General features: G+C 40.9%; 1 protein-coding gene across 2 annotated transcripts in view; it reads left to right on the forward strand.

The window, feature by feature from the left end:
* Nucleotides 1-16590, forward strand: part of trappc8 (trafficking protein particle complex subunit 8) — a 29455-nt gene extending 12865 nt beyond the window's left edge. For both annotated transcript variants that reach the window (XM_035176312.2, XM_035176313.2), the window contains 20 exons: nucleotides 514-614; nucleotides 1404-1509; nucleotides 2191-2322; nucleotides 2761-2985; nucleotides 3596-3701; nucleotides 3841-4035; nucleotides 4422-4594; nucleotides 4678-4752; nucleotides 7250-7355; nucleotides 8049-8206; nucleotides 8955-9388; nucleotides 10107-10263; nucleotides 10375-10471; nucleotides 10697-10765; nucleotides 10864-10922; nucleotides 11746-11946; nucleotides 12615-12716; nucleotides 13107-13246; nucleotides 14027-14116; nucleotides 15225-16590. In XM_035176312.2, the coding sequence (XP_035032203.1) occupies nucleotides 514-614; nucleotides 1404-1509; nucleotides 2191-2322; nucleotides 2761-2985; nucleotides 3596-3701; nucleotides 3841-4035; nucleotides 4422-4594; nucleotides 4678-4752; nucleotides 7250-7355; nucleotides 8049-8206; nucleotides 8955-9388; nucleotides 10107-10263; nucleotides 10375-10471; nucleotides 10697-10765; nucleotides 10864-10922; nucleotides 11746-11946; nucleotides 12615-12716; nucleotides 13107-13246; nucleotides 14027-14116; nucleotides 15225-15459 (2961 nt within the window). In that variant the 3' untranslated portion in view covers nucleotides 15460-16590. The remainder of the gene's footprint in view (nucleotides 1-513; nucleotides 615-1403; nucleotides 1510-2190; nucleotides 2323-2760; nucleotides 2986-3595; nucleotides 3702-3840; nucleotides 4036-4421; nucleotides 4595-4677; nucleotides 4753-7249; nucleotides 7356-8048; nucleotides 8207-8954; nucleotides 9389-10106; nucleotides 10264-10374; nucleotides 10472-10696; nucleotides 10766-10863; nucleotides 10923-11745; nucleotides 11947-12614; nucleotides 12717-13106; nucleotides 13247-14026; nucleotides 14117-15224) is intronic.
* The last annotated feature ends 4257 nt before the right edge of the window (nucleotides 16591-20847 follow it).

A 20847-nucleotide genomic window follows, 5' to 3' on the forward strand; every position in this document is an offset into this window, starting at 1 on the left:
ACTGTCGAGCTAGTAGTTCAACTTCAGGTCAAATTTTTTTTAAGTAATGAGCACAGGTTTTTTGCTGAGTGAAACTTGTAATCCTCTGTTTTTGTTAAGTGTATCAACTTAGTGTGGTTATTGACAGAGCACAGTCTTAACATTACATGTTTAAGTCAGAAGAAGATTGGCAGCAAACCTAAAACAGTCTTATGTTCAGGCAATGTTTTTCTTTAATTTCAGGGAGATTTTTGCCAAACACTGTGATTATTTTGTTTGGTCGAGTCAGTTTCACAGTAATATCTAACATTACACAGGCTGTAACAGCTGAACCCCTGAGTGGATGGACTTGAGCAGTCGTTGCTTATCAATTTAAGTTGTCATTTGTAGGAAGGAGAATTGGTTTGCTCTTCTGTTAAAAACTACACACTCAGTCTCACTTAAAATCCTACATGTGAAATCAGAATCTCAATCCTTCTGTTTTCTCTGCCCTCCTGTCTTGATAAAATCCGTCCATTCTGTCATCCTCTGTAGGAAATGGCTGCAGTGTCAGCCTTTCTGCAGGCTGGAGCTCCCCGACCATATCCAGCTCACTACATGGACACCTCAATACAGACGTACAGGGATGTCTGCAAGTATGACCTCATAAATCCTTTTTTTTCTGGCTTTCATGCTAATTTACAGTTTATCAGAGTATTTTTAAGTTGTAGTTTCGCCAACCAAAGTTTCAGTAGCTTAATATGCCATTATGTTTATTTTTATTCAAATTTTGTGTAAATTTAAAATGTCTACTTCATAGTTATTCACGTATTAATGTGTGATCACTGTGAGCCTTGACCCTCTGACTGCAAAACAGTTATCCTCTGGGTTTTAGGTTTGTAAATCCCATCGGATTTTTAATTATCAATAAACACTACTTAGAAAATGTAACAAAAAACAAAACTATTATATATTGTTTTCAGGCTGCACCTGATCAAATGCAAAGACCACTTCCAGACCAAGTCAGATGTAACTACAAAGATTGTTGTTCAGTTCAAGGCTCTGTTTAATATTTCTGACCCAATCACATCAGTCACGCATAAACGGCACTCTGTATTGTTTGGCCCTTCACCTGAAACAAGTTTACCTCATCACAGTTTCTCCAAATTCTCATGAAGCTTGCAAACCTCTCTTCACTATGAAAATGCATTTTGAGTGAACACAACATTGCAAATTGTAAAAAAACAACTGAAAATGCCTCCATACTGCTCCTGTGGTGTCATCCAAGTGTTCGCAAGCCCCAACATTCATATTCGACTCGAAACGAGGTCATTTACATCATGTTTTTAGCCTAAATGTCCTGTGATCCACATGTGAACGCCTCTTCATTGGAGGATATGAGAGTTTGTTCTCCTGACAGCACCTCTTCCTTCTGCCCTCTACAGGAACATGGTGTTGGCTGAGCGTTCTGCTTTACTCAGTGCTGAGATACTCAAGAGTCAGGGAAAGTACTCTGAGGCTGCGACTCTCCTCATAAAGATGACCAGCGAGGTGAGGAACCCCACACATCATAGTTTCAGAGTTTCTGTGGTTTTTCTCTGGCTCGCCCCCTAGAATACACATTGTGCTTTTACTTTGAAGACAAATTGTAAAAAGAGGAATTGATTCTGTAAACGTTGCTGCCATGACAGAGCATCCTTGAATGTCTGTGTCAGGCCAATATGGTGAAATAAATAAAGTCTAATTATCAAAATGATCATGTAGGCCAAATATTATTGCTGCGGGGGCAGTTTTGGCCCGCGGGCCACCAATTGCTGTCTGCAGGTTATGAGGGGCCGTAAAGAAAGACATGTTCAACTTGGTCCACAGGCTGCCTGTTTAGCCCTGCCCCCCACTGACTTCAAAGCGCTGTTTGCCTGTTAATAACTTTTTTTTATAATGTTCAACCTATCACATGTCCAATTTGCACAAAATTCAACACTGCACTTCTTCGGGGCATTAAAGATACACATGCCAAGTCTAAAGCCGATAAAATGAATGGTTTGCGAGATGTGTTCCACATACATACACGCAGACATTTGTACAATTAGTAGGTAGACAGATGTTCCATAATTTTACAGTCATAAATGTGTAGGCCTGAGTATCTAGGTTGATTAGTACACAGAGGTAGAATCATCAAGTGAAAATGTGGTGGATTAATTCTGCTCTGAAAATGTTACTTTTTTTGTACAGGACTCTGACCTGCGCAGTGCTCTGCTGTTGGAACAGGCCGCCCATTGCTTTATTAATATGCGGAACCCCATGGTGCGCAAGTTTGCCTTCCATATGATCCTGGCTGGTCACCGTTTCAGCAAAGCGGGACAGGTGAGCTCTTCAACCACCACTGTTCTATGTGGTCTGATGCTGGGGTCCAAGTTTATACCTCTGAATGTTGTGATGAGCTTGTCTATGACACATTTGGGGATAACTCTCCTTTTATTTAACTCCTTATATTTTAAGCCTGACTAGTTGAAGCCATGTATGTAATCACACAAACTTAGATTTACTATGTGAAATTCTTGAATTTGCATCTTGAATTCACAATAAACACACTCAGGTCAGGTGAAACTTATTTTAGTTGGAAGATGTGGAAGACAAATAATAATTGAATTGTGTTTTCAGCAATCCATTATGAATCATGTCTAATGGGCTGACTAAATGGACATCACACTTATTGTTCTCCTCTTTCTTTATCTTTCTGGGTTTACCTCACACACACTTCTTTCTCCTATCACTTGCTCTCTCTTCTGTCTCTACATGTAGAGGAGGCATGCACTGCGCTGTTACTGCCAAGCCATGCAGGTGTACAAGGAGAGGGGCTGGTCTTTGGCAGAAGACCATATCAACTTCACAATCGGCCGTCAGTCCTTCACACTTCGCCAACCAGACAACGCTGTAATAGCCTTCAAACAGATCCTGACCAATGATAGCAGACAGACGGCCACGCAGCAGGGCGCCTTTCTTAGAGAATATCTCTATGTTTATAAGGTAACTACAGTTACTTCTTTTACAATAAATGCTAAAATTACACATCATTACACATCATGTAAACACTTGGATGGTACAACTATGAAAACAATAGCTGGCACTCCCAAATGGCTAATCTGCTGTTTTTGTTGAACTTCTTGAGTGAAAGTTAAAAGTCTATACTTTTATGTCAAACCCATTGTGGTGGTGCACAGAGAAAACTGTAATTGCGAAAACTGTGCCACCATCCTTATCCTTATGAAGCAGACTCTGTATCAAATGTCCTTTCACAGTAACATCTAAGCTCAAGTGGTAGCCTGCACAGCAGCACACTCGGCTATTGAGGAAAGTGGTGCACGGCTGAAGTTCAGAGTGTCTTAAAGTTTAGCTTGTTTTTCCTCTTACAAGAGTGGAACAGACACAGGCTGGAAGGTCATCCAGCACGCGAGTGTAGATGCAAGTTATGGTTTCTTTAAAACGATTTCAAACGTAAACTCATATTTATTAGTATAGCACTCTTTATAGACAGACAATCAAATAAAATGAATGAATGAAATCAAAACCGGTTAAGAGGATAAAAACCAAGTAGTCACATAAGTCACCAAGGTGTGTGTGTGTGTGTGCTTTTCAGAGTGTGATAGGGGGAAATGAGCTGAGCCTCCCCCAGCTGCCTCTGCCCTGCATCCACAGCTCGGCCACAAGGGTCTACTTTGGACATGAGCGCCGCCTTGCAGAAGGTAACACACTGATTAATCAATTCTGATCTTTCCAAGCTTAAAGTAGGCTTCATCCATACAACTACAGAGAAAGATATTATTAGTTATCATATTCAACAATAAAGCATTAATTCTGATTCTAATTATCTGATATGTGCAGGGGAAAAACAGGCAGCGACTCATGTGTCCCTAGACCAGGAATATGACCAGGGTTTGGCAGCCATGTGGTGCCGCCTTGAGGAGCAGCTTGTGGCTTCTGCCAACCGGGGAATTGTCCCAGCAAACTTCCAGCCCAACCAGTGCTGCCTGAACAGCCAAACGGACAACCTGCGCCACCCACTGGCTGTGGTGGAGGGTAAGACACAGAGGGACTAGTTTTTAAATGGTATATAGGCTGCTACCTGTTCGTCTACACCTAAGTGCTAGGAATTCCAACATACATTTTTAACAGATGCTTGACAGTCAATCAGGAATTACTATTTATTGTTGCCAAAGATTTTTAGGCATTTTTGACTTTTATTTAATACCAGTAGTTGGGATGCAGACAGGCAATGTGGGGAGAGAAAAAGCAGTATGAAATGCATCAAGGTTTTCTGAGCTAGAGAGTCCAACCTATTATGTGGTATTTGCCTTAATTTTTGCCGTATTAGACCCGACCACTGCGTCCCTATTTTGTCATGGTATAATAGAATGATAATATGAGCCATCCTATCACTGAACTGGACATTCTTGTCTATGCAGAGCCGGTCATAGTGGAGTTGACATTGAGGAACCCTTTGAAGGTTCCTCTGGCTCTGTCCAACCTCTCGCTCCTCTGGAGGTTTACTGCCGAAGGTTCCGCTCCATCACAGGAGAAGACAACTGAAGAGTCAGAAGCAGATTTCATCACTAATGAGGAGACCTTGGCTCTAGAGGTGGGTAGCCTGGACATTTTTTCATGTAGTGATTTTTACTTAAAACCCAAACTAAGATTTTCATGGTGTCTGTCCTCTTGCAGATGACACAGAAAGATGATATTGTCACCACTGAGACCATCCTTGATTTTCATATGGGTCCTGAGGAGACTAAAATGGTAAGGTCCTCACATGACTCTCAAGATAAACTGTGGAGTTGCAAGTGCAGTGTCTTGCTGTTTGATGCTTATATAGTACAGGGGTTCCCAAAGTGGGGGTCCCGAGACACAGAGGGGGTCGCGAGATGCCGTCCAACAAACAAATACAATTTTAAAATAATTTAAAATGGAGTATTTAACCCATTATTGTATAAATATATTCATAAATATGAGTTGAAATTAGAATAAAACCATGCAATAAAAACATTTCCATCAGTTTTTTCCTTTTTCTTTGTTGACCCTTGAGGTTATTACGACACGGATTAGCGGAACGAGCGAGAGTTGCAAGGCCAAAAGAAAGTCCTTACTAAACAGACAGACAATCCCAGCCGAAGCTCAAAGGGGATCATATGAGGTGGCATATTTAATTGCACAGGCAAAAAAGCCACACACAATCGTCGAAACATTAAATAAACCCGCTGCTGTAGCTGTAAATCGGGCCATGCATGGGGATAAATTAGCCCGTGATCTGGAATCAGTGCCGCTGTCTAACGGGACTATTGCCCGGCGCATCACCGACACGGCCCAGGACATAAAGTGCCAGCTGGTGGATAGAGTTAAGAAAGGGAAATATGCTTTACAGTTAGATGAATCCACAGATATATTAAACTCTGCCCAGCTGCTTGTTTTCATCAGATAAAGTTTTGACGGAAAACGTAATGCTGTTTTGCTCCGCGCTGGAGTGGACGTGCACACTAGAGGACATTTTTACAAAACTAAAAGAAGAGGGACTATCTTCGGGAAACTGTATTGGTGTGTGTCAGGACAGGGCTGGAGCGATGCTGGGGAAAAAATCTCTTGCAAGCAAAACACTTGAACCAAAGCTTAAACATATTCTTGACATTGCGATAAAAATGGTCAACTACATAAAAACACGTCCACTCAATATCAGACTTGCTCTTGCTGAGAAATGTGCTGAGCCGCCTGCATGAGCTGCGGGACGAGGTGCGCATATTTCGGATGGAGCATGGATCCCAGCTCGCTGACCACCTCACTGACCCTGACTGGTTAACAAGGCTGGCGTACTTGTGTGAAAAGACTTTCTCAGCCCTGACATACATAAAGAATAAATACAGAGCGCAGCTAAACGTGGAGAATGATCTCCGAGTTGCCGTCTCCAAAATAAAGCCGAGAATGGACTTGCTCTGCTCCATGCATATTGCCCACCTATAGTGAGTTTAAGAAATGAAAGTAATGTTTAGGCTAAAATAAATAACCCTAAAGTTTTTGCACATGGCAGCAATAAGGTGTCTGCTGCTCGTTTTGCATACAGACGCGCACAGACATCACCTGCGCACTTTTTTATACTTACAGCATGTGCTCACTCAGCCCTGCTGTTTATACAGGGAGTTTCCCTGTATTCTGGTTATATTCTATTTCTTAAATTGCTATAAAATAATATCATGGCTGTAAGGCTGTTGTTCTTTTGTGTTGTATTAATGCCCGTGTTTGCATAGGCCTAATAGTGCGTGTGCGTGACTGTGCGCAACATTATATACCACATCCAGGGTCGGTGGGGGTCGCCAGTCTCTGGCACCGTTATTTTGGGGGTCGCGGGCTGAAAAGTTTGGGAACCTCTGATATAGTAGATAGTTTATGTTATGATCTGCTGCACAAAGACTATTGCAAATTTGTGATAGATGGAAGTGAAGATTAAATAACTTGTGTATCTGCATTTTATTAGTAGTTGTCTAATATCTTTGATAATTCAAGTGAAGAAGGGATCATAGACCCGATGAAGAATCAAATCTGTAGCAACACTTTGCTGTAAGTTTGTTTGTCTGAAACTTTTTAACTTTAGGCAACTACAGTAACAAAAAAAGCCATGCTCATGAGAATTCGGATTATTCATCTTATTTCAGAAACTAGACTAGATTAATGGTACAGTGAGAGGACAAGCTGCATTGGTACAGCATGATTTTTAAGTGTATGAATTTTGCAAAGAGCCAAACATTCAGGAGACAGGAGAAACCTCAGTTTTAGTCATACCTTAGAATTATTCTGACCACAAGTACCTGTAATTATCTCTCCTTTCACTCTTTTACCAACAATAGTGTCCCCGTCTCAGGTTTTGTTATCTGCATATTGTCACATGTGAAAAGCCACATACACACCAGTTGATATGGTTACCTGGCCAACAACTCAGTTTTTTCCAGCAGAACTCTCACAGAGGAAATCGGGTTTCTCAATTTGGAAAAGGTTTTAATAAATGTCGGTACTAAATTTAAGTTGAGGTTTTTCAGTGTGTATGTGTGCATGGATTTTAAGAAGCAAGTAAGGCCCCTGCTGCTCTTGTTGGCTATAGACAAGAATAAAGGCCATTAAAATGGCCGACAGTTTTAGTCTTTAAAATCTCCAGAAAATATTTAGACTGTACCTTCTGTGGCTCATGAGAGGCTGGTCAGATATCTAGATATTAACTGTGATATTAACAGTCACTGTGCCCTTCTGATTTCAGGCCCGACTCAGGCTGCTGCCACACAGAACTGGACAGCTGAACATTGTTGGCGTTGTGTACAACCTGGCTGAAGCCTCCCCTGGAGAGATTGCTCCCAGCACTGATGGTAATACACACAAAACATCACGTTGTTTAGTGTTATCTTCAGCAGATGGAATGTTGCTCAGTTTTAATCCTTGTTGGCTGCAGCCTGGTCTGTTTTTGAGATGTACCAGTAGTTACATCTTGTGGCGAATCCTCAAAGGTTCCAGCATCAGCCTTCATCCTGAAGCTCTTTCTCCAAAGTCACAAAGACGTTTTCTTCTCCATGCCAATGATTTTTCAGTCATCTGTGACTTGTGCTGCTCAGTTGACCAGCTTGTTTGTCATTTGTTTAGTTTCTCTCTACACCCCTGCCTCTTTGAAATGTACTTTGTCAAGTCACCTCTTTACTCATACCAATATAAAACACCTCCATTTAAATGGCAGCTCTCAATCACATGAGCTTTTTTTGTGCATTAACTAACATTTAAATGCCACAAGTACTGAAAAAACTATTTGTAGCCAAGTGTCCAATTAACTTTGAACCATGAAGAGTTTGTCAAAATCTGGTCACTACATTAAAGGAACTATACAAACAATTAATTCGACATTGATGGAAAGCTACTTAAATTAAAGCATTTTAATATAGCATCCATTGTTTTATTTTAAAAGGATTTGTTGACTTTGGAAGTGTGGACTGTATGTGACTGAATTGTATTGTATTGTTTGGTGTTTTCCTCCACACTAACACACGGTGTGGGTTTCCTCCTGCCCACAGGCCAGCACACGATGGATTTGATGGTGGTTCGTGGAAAACAGGACCTGAAGATTCAGGGCCAACGGCTCAACCTGACTAAAGAGGACAAGATGTTGGTTCGACATGGTCCTGATCGACGTCTGGATCCCATCATAACGGCATCCATGCCCCTTATGGAGGTAACAGTGACTCACTGACTGTAGAGACACTCATTCCATCCTGCAATGCTAACAGAGTCTGGAAAATCTAAAGACTGAAGCATACACACATTTTTTTTATTTGCCCGAAACTTACTTTGAGTCATTTAATGTTGAGCATGGTGTGTGATGATACTATCATTCAATGCAATTTAATAATATTTTCCTTCAGACTACAGCTCCTCAGTGCACCTGCTTTACCAAAAGGAAGCAATGTCTATCTCAGAAAACAAAAAGTATTGCAGCGATGTTTATTCTGTAACATTTTCAAAAAAATACTGTCATGTGATGTATCAGTTATCTTCAAGGTGCAAACCCCTAACCCAAAATCATTTAATCATACAAAACAACAACTTTAAGAATCCCTCTGTCTAATTTCACATTCAGCACATATATATGAGACTGGTGTCCTTGCTTTCCCATGTTGAATTAGTACTTATTAATGAGTTGTGTTGTTGAAACTACACAAAAATCCTACTGATTAATATACCACTGCAGTAGATCTCAAACACAGGCAATGCAGTGCTCTAAAAGATCACAGTAAGTGTGATGAGAAAAGACTCACATTTCACCCCCATTGAGTAGATTATTTTAAAGACAATAGTTTTCTGCTCATTATCCGCAAACCTCTGAACTCCTCACTAACAAAATATAAATAAATAAAGGGTTATTTACTTATGCCAATGCTGCATGTTTAACTGTTTGTGTGTGTGTGTGTGGTGTGTGTCAGGTCTTCTTCCTGCAGTTCCCCACTGCTCTGCTGTGTGGTGAGATCAGAAAGGCCTATGTTGAATTCTGCAACGTCAGCAGCGTTGCTTTGTGTGGCCTGCGAGTGGCGTCCACACACCCAGATTTCTTCACCTTTGGCAGCCAGGCCACAACACCCCTCACGCCGCTCAGCCCGACCTCTGCTGAGAACTGCTCAGCCTATAAAACACTGGCCATGACCCCACAGCCAGGCTCTGTGGCATCTGAGATGTTGGTGTCAGTGGAGGATTTCAGCCAGCTCTCCAGTGTGATGGAGATCCCAATAGGGGGGAAGGCACTGCAACCAGGGGAGTCCATCCAACTACCTCTGTGGCTGAGAGGACCAGACCAGGAGGGGGTCCATGAAATCAACTTCCTGTTTTACTATGAGAGCACAGAGAAAGGAAACAAAATCAGGTAATAAAATTAAGAGAAACTGTCTTGAAGGCAATTTAAGATTTGTAGGTACATCCTACTCATCTTAACATAAACGGAAGCAGTTTATACCACAAAGGAAAAACTGGTATAATTAATAAATATGATCAGTTTGGAGCATGTTCAATCTACAGAAAATCTGCACCTGTATACTTGATCACTCTGTGTGTCTCTGGACAGATACATTTGCATTTATAAGAGCAAAAATTCGGACCAAAATCAATCCATTTCACTGGAACCATGTTTTCAAATACGTGAACTGTATGGGCTCAGACTCAAGATCTTCATCTGTTCTTTACCTTGTGTGGAGGTTCCTTCCCACAGTAAACAGCACTGAGGGCTATTAGTATCAATTAGGACAAGGTTTGGACATTTCTCGTAATGTGCATTAACTGCATTTACATTAAAACATATTTCTCTAGTTGGTGTCTTAGTAAGAATCCAAGTACAAATAATCTAAGAGCACAAACAAATAACTTGGAAAGAGAAAAGTGCTAGTGAGTCAGGCAACAGCTATATCTATAACTCTGCTCTTTGGCTGACAGCCAACATTTATTGAAAGCACTGATATTATAATATACCAGTTGTAAAATATTTAGGAATTTACAATTATGGATGTAGGCTGAGGAATGACACTGCATTAATACAGCAGACCGCTCAACCATTTCAATTATCTCTTACATACTCTCTTCATGTGCAGTCATCGGGTGTTACGACACACAGTGTTTATCTGTGCCAGTCGGTCTCTGAGTGTGCAAGCATCAGCCTCCCGCAGCAGTGTCCCTCCACACCACAGTGTAGATGCCAAAGGCAGCGGTGGAACGCTGGTCTTTATTGACGTGGAGAACATCAACACGGTGAGATGCACATTTATCATATGTAGTTTTTTCTTTTTTGCTTTTGCTGTCAAGTTGAACAACCAATCACTGCTCAAACTTTGTTTGAATTTACCTCCTCTCGGCTCTCAGAGTGAGTCTGGCGTGCGTGAGTTCCACATCGTCCAGGTGTCCAGCAGCAGCCAACACTGGCGTCTCCACAAGTGTATCAACCCAGCCAGGGATACAGGTGTGTCTGACACACCGAGTCATTAATGCTCTATTTCTTATTCTTTCTTTCTTCTTTCCGTGGTCTATTTCAATATTTCTTCTTGTTCTTTATTGTGTACAGCTATATTTAACTGTCAAATATGGCTTATTACTGAATCTAAACATGTGATGTTCTCTTTGAGACAAACCTGTTTGTCAGTATCACTCACTGCTACTCTCTGTCTGCCTCTGTCTTCAACTTCAGACTGTAAACTCACCAGCAGAGAAAGAGCCAAGCTGTGTTTCAGGGCCACACGGTGCAAGCCCCAACAAGGTAAATCCATACAGAAAAAAACAAATCACATCAATCTACTTTGATTAAATTTGCAATTTTCAATGAGCAAAGATTTGACTGGGTTTTCTGTTTTGTAGCTACCTCGGATGCCATAGCGAAATACACGTTCGCAGACCTGAATCTGGGAAATGAACGGGTAACTTTAAAGTACACATTGATATAAGAGAAAGAAGTGTTGCTTGCCCCAATTCTACAATGCTGTTGTCAGTTTAATCTGTCAGATGTTTTCATTATGATACTTTGTAATAGTTAAACTTTTTTGTCTGATCCTTTTGGAGCTTAGTGATCACACAAAGGCTCGATTTCACTCTCTGCATACCTCTAGTGGTTGGTACTTTCTCAAACAACATTCAAGCTACAGTTTACTCAATCTAGAATATTTTTTATACATTCATCTATGGAGGAAATTTGATGTACTCTGTGATGCAAATCTGTTCTAATTGATTTTCTGTCTAATTTAGGATAGTGGAAACTCCTTTTAAGCTGTATACTATCAAACAGTTGTCTAACAACCCATCAACCATACACAGGGCAACAGTCTTGTTTATTTCTACCTGATGCATTGAAGTCCAAATTTCACTTTGATTTCAGCTTTTTTGGGGCTTTACCAAATCTGAAAGCCAGGAAAATGAGCTGAAAGGCACTATAATGATGTGATTCATTGTAATCATAGAATATTGATTGTAACCCTAAACAACACAGTAACTGATAAAAAAACATGCATTTCCTTGGTGTTTGGGATGTGTCTGTTCGCACCAGAGGCTTAATAGAGCCAAATTTAATTAAGGAGGCAAATAAACCAAAACTTTCACACAAATTCACATAGTAAAGGTCGCCATGGCAACATGTAAGCATGTAGGGGAAACACATATGGGAAGATGAGTAAAAATAGCTGGTAATGAAGTCATGTTCCTAACGTGCACTTGTTTCTCTACCCTCCCCTGGCTTCTCCTCACCAGATCATCAGTTCCTCTACACCCTGTGGAGATTTCTTTTTTCGCTGCCGTCCCCAGAACCCAGAGCCGAAGCGAGCTGACCTGACATCGTCCAGAACATCGTCAAGCTGCAAGAGTCAGACCCCTGAGGACAGAGCCGCTAACATCACCAACATTGTCAAGAAGTGTAACGAGCTGGACCTCAATATAATTGTCATCTGGAAGGTACATGAAACAGCCAGATGATCAGCACCTCCATGACAGCCTGGTCAGACAGAGAGCCTGATTATGTAGGACCACCTCCCTAATATAGACAGACAAGAGACACGTGTTGGATCTAACCAGAACCAATCAAATATGAGTATGATTTATAATGTGATAAAACAGAGAGCAGAACAAAACACAGAATAGGATGCAACGATTCGTATTTTTTTTTAATATAAATTTCAAAACCAAACCTATTATTCTAACTTAACTTCTTTATCGAAGCAAACCTAACTCTTTAAATCATACCTCTAGTATAAATACTACTACTACTACTACTACTACTGGTACTTTTGTGGCTCCTAACACTTGCATCACTATTTACAAAATGTCAGTTTTGTTGAGCAGCAGCACTGGTCCACTGTTGATATTTCAGATTTATCATTCTCTTCATAGTCGGGGACAGTAAGCTAAGGTGGTGAATTAAAGTGCTTATTACCACTGAGTCCAACCTCACATTTATCCATATGAAAGACCTACCAACCAGTGTAGGGCCTCTGTGGATGACTGATTTCCACATGAACTCTTTTAATATTAGGTTCACAGTCAAATATGGAGTAAATGAAATGAAACTCTAAATACACAGTTGGTATGTGAGTTTACAGCTTGTGATTTGTGCTTCTGTGTAGGCCTATGTGGTTGAGGACAATAAACAGCTGATCCTAGAGGGCCAGCTCCATGTGGCACTGCAGACCATCGGCAAGGAGGCCACTTCTCTCACTCCCAAAGAGGTCAGTACTCACTCACCCGCTCGCACACTTGCACGGACAGAACACCCTAAAATGATCGTATAAATAAGCAAGAGGACAATATAATGGACAATATAATCTGTTTTCATCTTGTGTAAACCCACACAGAGCACTGAAGTTGCTGCTGCTGTTTAGTTAACATGCTGCTCACATTACACCTCCTCAGTAGACCTGGTGTTACATTTGGAATTACATGACTAGACATTTTGCCAGCGTTACAATTCCTAAGTATCTCAAATATCTGATGTAAGGCCTCATATCTCAGTAGAGATTCAAAACTGTATAGATGAGGTCATAAAAAGAGAGATGATGTCCGAGCAAGTGTTGTGTACTGTAACTTTGTGTTTGTGTGTGTGTGTGTTGCTGTTTCAGGAAGCTCAGGAGATGGTGCTACTCAAGTTTAAATCAGAGCTGCCTCTTCCAGTCACTCTGCCCTCTGTAGAGCTGTCCCAACTCATCAAAACCAACCTGCACTACCCTGAGACGTACACACATCCGTTTGTCCAAGATAGGTGAGACACACACACACCACACACCACAACACACACACACACACACACACACACACACACACACATTCAGACATTATTTCGCTGAATGTTCCTCTAGTTGTAGGGAACTTCAGAGAAGCTGAGGGAACTTTTAACAAAATAGCAATGACAAATGCTGTCTACACAGGAGGCAGTGAACAAAGATTACCTATAGCCTGGCACTGCTCCTGTACTCTACTCACTTTTGGACATGTTGTACCAGATGGAATAAATGTAATTGCTTTGTAACACAGTATATGAGAGATATCTTTACACCAAACTTTGGTCTAAAATGAAGAAATCATTCCAACATATTTTTTTAGGATACTCACATTGCAAAAAGTTTTTTCTGACAGATTATGGAGGGAAACAGAAAAGATACCTGCTGTACCCATCAGTCATCAGTGTTTGCATGAAGAAGTGTATGTGTGTGTGTATAAATGCAGATTGATATCAAAGATAGTCAAGACAATTCTTATGTCTAACAAACTTGCATACAGTAAGTTGGGACAGGTTGTGTAGCATTGCTCTGTGTTTTCCCAACAAATCCCAACTACTGTCTAAAGCCCTGGACCACTTTGCCTTTTTAAGATGTTTCGAGCCTGTGTGTGGTATGTTCACTTCATCTGACTTGCCATAGAATAAAGGTTTAAATGGCTCTAACTGAAAATGAACAGTATCAGTATCTTTGGTAGAGGCTAGAACAGATGACCTCTAACATCTAAGAGGAAGTGCTCATTGAAGCTTGTTTTCTGTCTCTAGTCTCTGTCTGGTTCCAGTTACTCTGACGCTGTCCAACTGCTCCATGGCGCAAGTGGACGTCTTCATTGACTTGCGGCACAAAACCCCCAGGTAAGTTTCTACAAATACAATATGTTCTATGTGTAATTAGTCCCTCATAACACAATACCACTTAAAACATGTTTGCTCTAGAGGTTCAGCAACATGCTGATTTAATTTATGCCAGTGATGGAATTCAGCTCTTCACAACCAGTGTGGAGGAGGAGGGATGATTACAGACACATGCAGCTCCTTCAATGATCTCACAGATTTGTGATAGTTTTATCAGGGCTGTAAATATCTGAACATGTCATTTTAATAAGAGCCCTCCAGTGTTAGATGTCTATAAAGAGTGGCCACTTGTTAAAGACAGGAGGAACATGTTGACCATCTTCAGCACTGGTCACTGTAACCTGACCTTTAATCCTATGTGTGAAATTCCCATAATTCAACTTGGTTGCATCTTCATTTGATCCTTTCTGCTGTTAACACTCGCATCTTTCAAACTCCTGATATCCACATTGTGAAACAGGCTCTGTTATGAATTTATATTGTATGTCTATCACTGATCACTGACATCAAGGTTTGGTCAAGTTTTCCCAGAGTCACCAAAGACATCACTGAGGAATAATCATCAGTTTAGATCCCTATGATGAAGTGAGTGAACAGCTCATCCCAAAACAAGTTTAACTCCTCACATGTTGTTTCATATAAACTGAGTTTTCACAGTTTATAGTGGAGACTTGCTGCTTTTTAAATCGGACAGACTTTCTTTGATGACAAGAGGCCTTGATGGCTCCGTCAAATCTTGCTCCTCCTCCTCCCGTCTAAATTCTTCTGTGGAAACGTAGTGATCACGTTTGGTGGTGCTGCGGCTGGGCTGTGCACCTTCTCCCTGCTTTGGAGCTGTCCGTGGTCCTTTTGTCCATAGCCAGGGAATGTTTATATCGTCATGACGATATAAGTCATATCGTCATCGCGATATTAAACGTTATCGCATGTTTTCCTAATACCATGCAGCCCTATTCAATAGTGTGTGTATATCTATATAGATAGATAGATAGATAGATAGATAAAAAATAGTTATTTAACTAGGTAACACATACTGTAGTGCACACATCACAAGTCTTGGGTAAAGTGAACCCACTTTCTCTGATCTTGATCCACCTGTGTTTTTCAGCCAAGAGTCTCTGGAGGTCCACAACTCATTCACGTGGGTGGGTCAGACCCAGTACAAGATGCAGCTGAAGCCTCAGGAGGTGCTGTGCCTGACCCTGCGAGCCTGCTTCCTCCAGGCAGGAGTCTACAACCTCAACACGCCCAGAGTCTTTGCCAAGCCGGCCAAGCAGGTGGCTCTGAGTGAGACAAGTCAGCAGACTGCTAGTCCTGCTCTCATCATCATCAACAATGCCTGAGAAAAGGATCTTGGGCTGCAGACAAGGAGTCTGGACTCTGGACAAACAAACCAATGACCAGTCTCCCAGCGAGTCTATACACAACCATACTTGGTCTTCTTGAATAATAGTGGACAGCAGGATGCGCAGATGTTTTGTATTGATTATTATAGAAAAAGGTTTATTTAAAACAAATGACTGCAGTTTATGGAGACTGGTGAGCTGATGTTGACAGTTTATACGCCTCAGAACTATTGCGTTTCATCAGCAAAGCATCGAAGAGTGTCACTTGCACGTGACTTTTTCTGTACACAGCCCCTATCATCGTCATCGTCATCATCATCATCATCATCATCATCATCCTCCTCCTCCTCACACAGGTTTACCCTTGTACCATCTGGACCTCCATACATAAACTGTCTCCGTCTTCCCCTGTCACCAGCATCTCAAACACCCACTTGTGATAAGAACCTAATTCGTACATGTTTTGCTGGTGTTAGACCAGAATATTGACTCTGGTGTAAAACTAAAGTTTAAAACTGACTAGAAGTCAGCTGCTCCTCTTGTGAACAAGGCATGTCTATGTTGAGCCACACTACTAGAGGGCTCACATCTCTGAGGTACATGTGTGTGTTTGGTCCATTTCAGTTGGACTGGCTTTTAATCCTGGAAGGATGCAGTTAATGTGTTTTAACAACCTCAGCCTGCAACAATACTGAACTGATAGTCATGAATGGACTGAGCAGTTCTCTCTCTGTGACATCCTAATAAGCTGTTTACATCCTGAATATTGTACATCTCATAACTCAGCTGCCTTCTTATTGAGTCTACAGCTGTGAAGCCTCCAGTTTCTCCTGAAGTCCTGAGCAAAGATGGAGGCAGACAACTGAACCTTGTCTTCCTGCCATTTCTCAGTGTGATCTACACCCTCATTACCACAGGCGACCATCAATGTCCTTATGTGCACACAGTTGATTTCCTCATGTCCAGCCAATCCGCACCGCCCCCTCCTTCTACCCCATCTCTCTAACCTCTGTATTGTGATCAAGATCTTGTGTGCATTGACTTGACAGCTTTTCTGAAAAGTATGTAATATATTTATATAACAAAGTGGATGTAAATAGTAAATAAAATGTAACTAATGATACTGTATGTATTGTGACCGACTGATATCTGGACAGCTCTAGTATATAAAACTACAGCTATGCCATTACAGCTCAAGGAAGTTAACTTCCACACAGGTATGTTTCTCTGGGAATTTCGTGGTTTCTTGTACAACTGTAATTAAACAGACACAGTGGCTATTTTAAGTGGCTGAAAATACAGCATTTATTAAGCAAAAACCCGAATGTACTAATACTTAAAGACCAACAAATACATTTTTCAGAATGAACAGGCAGTGTAGAGAAGACAGAATGGCAGTGTTTTCATGTTGTCCCTCCGAACCACTCATGAACATTTCTCAGGAACGCTGTGAAGAAATGTCTTTAAATTTGGTACTTGAAGTCAACAATGAGCTGATAAGAATTTGGTAGTCAAGGTCACTGTGACCTCAGAACACACCCTTTTAGCCATATTGAAAATAATAAGTATTACTTGCAGCTGTGGCTCAGGGGTTAGAGTGATTCCACTCTTCCCATGCCAGGATTGGCAAGACACCAATATATAGTGATGCTGAACTCCAAATGCCCCAAATTCTGATATAAAAAGTGCTGCACATGGATGCACTGTAGAAAAGTGCAATGTAAATACAGAAAGTCTGGACAAACATGGTTGAAGAATGCAACTTAAGTGGTGGCTGGTAATTATTCTGCCTGGATTTTGGTTCATTTGTTTGAAGCAAAAACAGTCAAGCAGCTGGTCAAGATCCATACAGTACTTCATGAGAAGTAAGTGAAAAACAGTAAGACTTTATTTTACAATTTGGTGTTGACTGCCTTCAACAGACAAAAATATTAAATAGTGATAACATAAGTATTATTGCAGCCTTAATCCTACTACACTTGCAAAGCCCATCCACTTCCATTAATTTGTAGTTTGTAACTTCCACGAGTTACAATCAACAGTTACCTGTCCATGCTTACATCAGTGGTCATTTCGGGTAGATTACCATCAAGCAAGCCACACTGAAACTTATACCTTGCAGTGAACAAGGATGTCCACAATAACCTGCATAGAATGCAGACACAAAGGTGATGGGACCTTGTGGTGCAATGCCAATCATTGCTTTGAATGTACAGTGGATATAAAAAGTCTTCACACCCCTGTTAAAATCCCAGGTTTTTGTGATGTAAAAAAATGAGACAAAGATGGATCATTTCCGAACTTTTTCCACCTTTTAATGTGACCTATAACATGAACAATTCAATTGAAAAACAAATTGAAATCTTTTAGGGGGAAAAATAAAAAACTTACAATAACCTGGTTGCATAAGTGTGCACACCCTTAAACTAATACTTTGTTGAAGCACCTTTTGATTCTATTACAGCACTCAGTCTTTTTGGGTAGGAGTCTATTAGCATGGCACATCTTGACTTGGCAATATTTGCCCACTCTTCTTTGCAAAAGCGCTCCAAATCTGTCCGATTGCGATGGCATCTCCTGTGCACAGCCCTCTTCAGGTCACCCCACAGATGTTCGATTGGATTCAGGTCTGGGCTCTGGCTGGGCCATTCCAAAACATTAATCTTCTTCTGGTGAAGCCATGCTTTTGTTGATTTGGATGTATGCTTTGGGTCGTTGTTGTGCTGAAAGGTGAAATTCCTCTTCATCTTAAGCTTTCTAAGGGAAGCCTGAAGGTTTTGTGCCAAAATTGACTGGTATTTGGAATTGTTCATAATTCCCTCCACCTTGACTAAGGCCCCGGTTCCAGCTGAAGTAAAACAGCCCCAAAGCATGATGCTGCCACCACCATGCTTCACTGTGGGTACGGTGTTCTTTGGGTGATGTGCTGTGTTGTTTTTGCGCCAAACATACCTTTTGGAATTATGGCCAAAAAGTTCAACCTTGGTTTCATCAGACCATAACACATTTTCCCACATGCTTTTTGGAGACTTCATGTATGTTTTTGCAAAATTTAGCCGGGCTTGGATGTTTACTTCGTAAGAAAAGGCTTCCGTCTTGCCACCCTACCCCATAGCCCAAACATATGAAGAATATGGGAGATTGTTGTCACATGTAGTACACAGCCAGTACACAGCCAGAAATTCCTGCAGCTCCTTTAATGTTGCTGTAGGCCTCTTGGAAGCCTCCCTGACCAGTTTTCTTCTCATCTTTTCATCAATTTTGGAGGGACGTCCAGTTCTTGGTAATGTCACGGTTGTGCCATATTTTCTCCACTTGATGATGGCTGTCTTCACTGTGTTCCATGGTATATCTAATGCCTTGGAAATCCTTTTGTACCCTTCTCCTGACTGATACTTTTCAACAATGAGATCCCTCTGATGCTTAGGAAGCTCTCTGCAGACCATGGCTTCTGCTGTAAGATGCAACTAAGAACATGTCCAGAAAATCCTACTAGAACAGCTGAACTTTATTTGGGATTATTCAGAGTCACTTTAAATGATGGCAGGAGTGTACTGATTACTATTTAACATGAGTTTGAATGTGATTGGTTAATTCTGAACACAGCCACATCCCCAGTTATAAGAGGGTGTGCACACTTATGCAACCACATTATTTTAGTTTTTTATTTTTTATTTTTCCCCCTAAAATATTTCAGTTTGTTTTTCAATTGAATTGTTCACGTTATAGGTCACATTAATGGTGGAAAAAGTTCTGACATGATCTTGGTCTCATTTTTTTACATCACAAAAACCTGGCATTTTAACAGGGGTGTGTAGACTTTTTATATCCACTGTAGGTGTGCTTTTTATGTTGAAAAGGCCACACCCTGCACAACTGGAGAGTAGAGTGGTTGGCAAATAAAGTTTGGCAATGATTCTGCTGGCTGTGGTGAGAGTGGGCAAGAGTTCCCTGTAAAATACAGAACGGATTTCAAAGTCCTGCTTCTCAAACACATCATCAAGCCCCATCACATATCAAAGAGCTCAGGGCATATATTGTCCCAATAAATCACTTTGTTCCCTAAACACAGGCTCATTTGTGGTTCCTAGAGTCTGTAAGAGTATGGAGGGTAGAGCCTGTGGAACCAGCTCCCACTCTGGGTTCAGGAGACAGACAGTACTCGTATACAATATTGTTTTATTCAACAGTCGCACTCGGTTACCGGTGATTTAAGATCACATACGGCCCTGTGAGATCATTTATGGCTGGCTCATGGAGTTGCCACTTTAAAATATACTTTCTCATTTTCTCTACCAGGCTATCAGCATTTACCATTTCACCTCCATACATGTGAATATATATAGCTGTAAGTCCGAATCGGAGAGTGAGAAACATCTTGACACATCAGAGAATCATATTCAACCCACTGAATAACTCTCAATGCCATTAATAGATACACATGCAGTCTCCATCTGCATCCCTCTCCACTTACATTCTTTTACAGAAGAAACAATTTTCAGAAGCTTTATGATCTTTTGGTTCAGAGGACTAAATGATGTCATGGGATGATGCCATGTATACCACATGATCATGAATGATTGGTTCATCTAAATATGTTGTGGAACCAGATCTCTAATCATATTGGTTGCAGAAGAACATGACTACACTACATGACCTTATGACGTACTTTCTACCATATGATCATAAACTAGTTTTTAATCTATTGTAGGCTTTATGTCGTTTCTATAGTCTTGTAAGATACAGAGATACTTGGAAATGCACTTTTGAATTACGCATGGCTCCATGTCACAAATCATATGAGAGCATGATGCAGGATCATTTCTTCAGTTGAAGCTTTTTCATCTGGAAATACTTGCACAATTAATATTACATGTACCATGAAGTCTGGTGAAAATCCAGCCATGCCTTGTTTTGCATACACACACATTACTATTGTATGTCCTGATGACAGCTAGATGCTGATGGAGATTTGATCTAAAAAGTAGCATCAGTCAGGGCTGTCCAGCATCTGCATCTTTATTCTCTTTACAACTTATCTCATTAAAAATAGCAGATCATATTGAACATGTTAGATATTATAAGTCAACTTGTGTGAATGCCAGTCAGTGCTCATTGCTAACAAAGTGACTGAGTGGTTCTCTGCGACTTCTGTTCTTTGAACCTAAATTAATAACTTTTTCCTCCTAAAGATTGTAACACACCTCATGTCTATAACGTCCCAGTCAAAGAAAAGGTTTCTTTATGGTCATCACCATCATGAAGAAACATGATGCTCTAGAACAGAGGTCTTCAACAGGGGGTCCGTGGAGGTACTGCGGGGGGTCGCGAAATTTTTGGTTGATTAGACAATTGCTTATATTTTTTAAATTTTCAACCAATTTT

Source organism: Hippoglossus stenolepis, chromosome 14 (genome assembly GCF_022539355.2).
Source record: "Hippoglossus stenolepis isolate QCI-W04-F060 chromosome 14, HSTE1.2, whole genome shotgun sequence".
Taxonomy (NCBI): Eukaryota; Metazoa; Chordata; class Actinopteri; order Pleuronectiformes; family Pleuronectidae; genus Hippoglossus; species Hippoglossus stenolepis.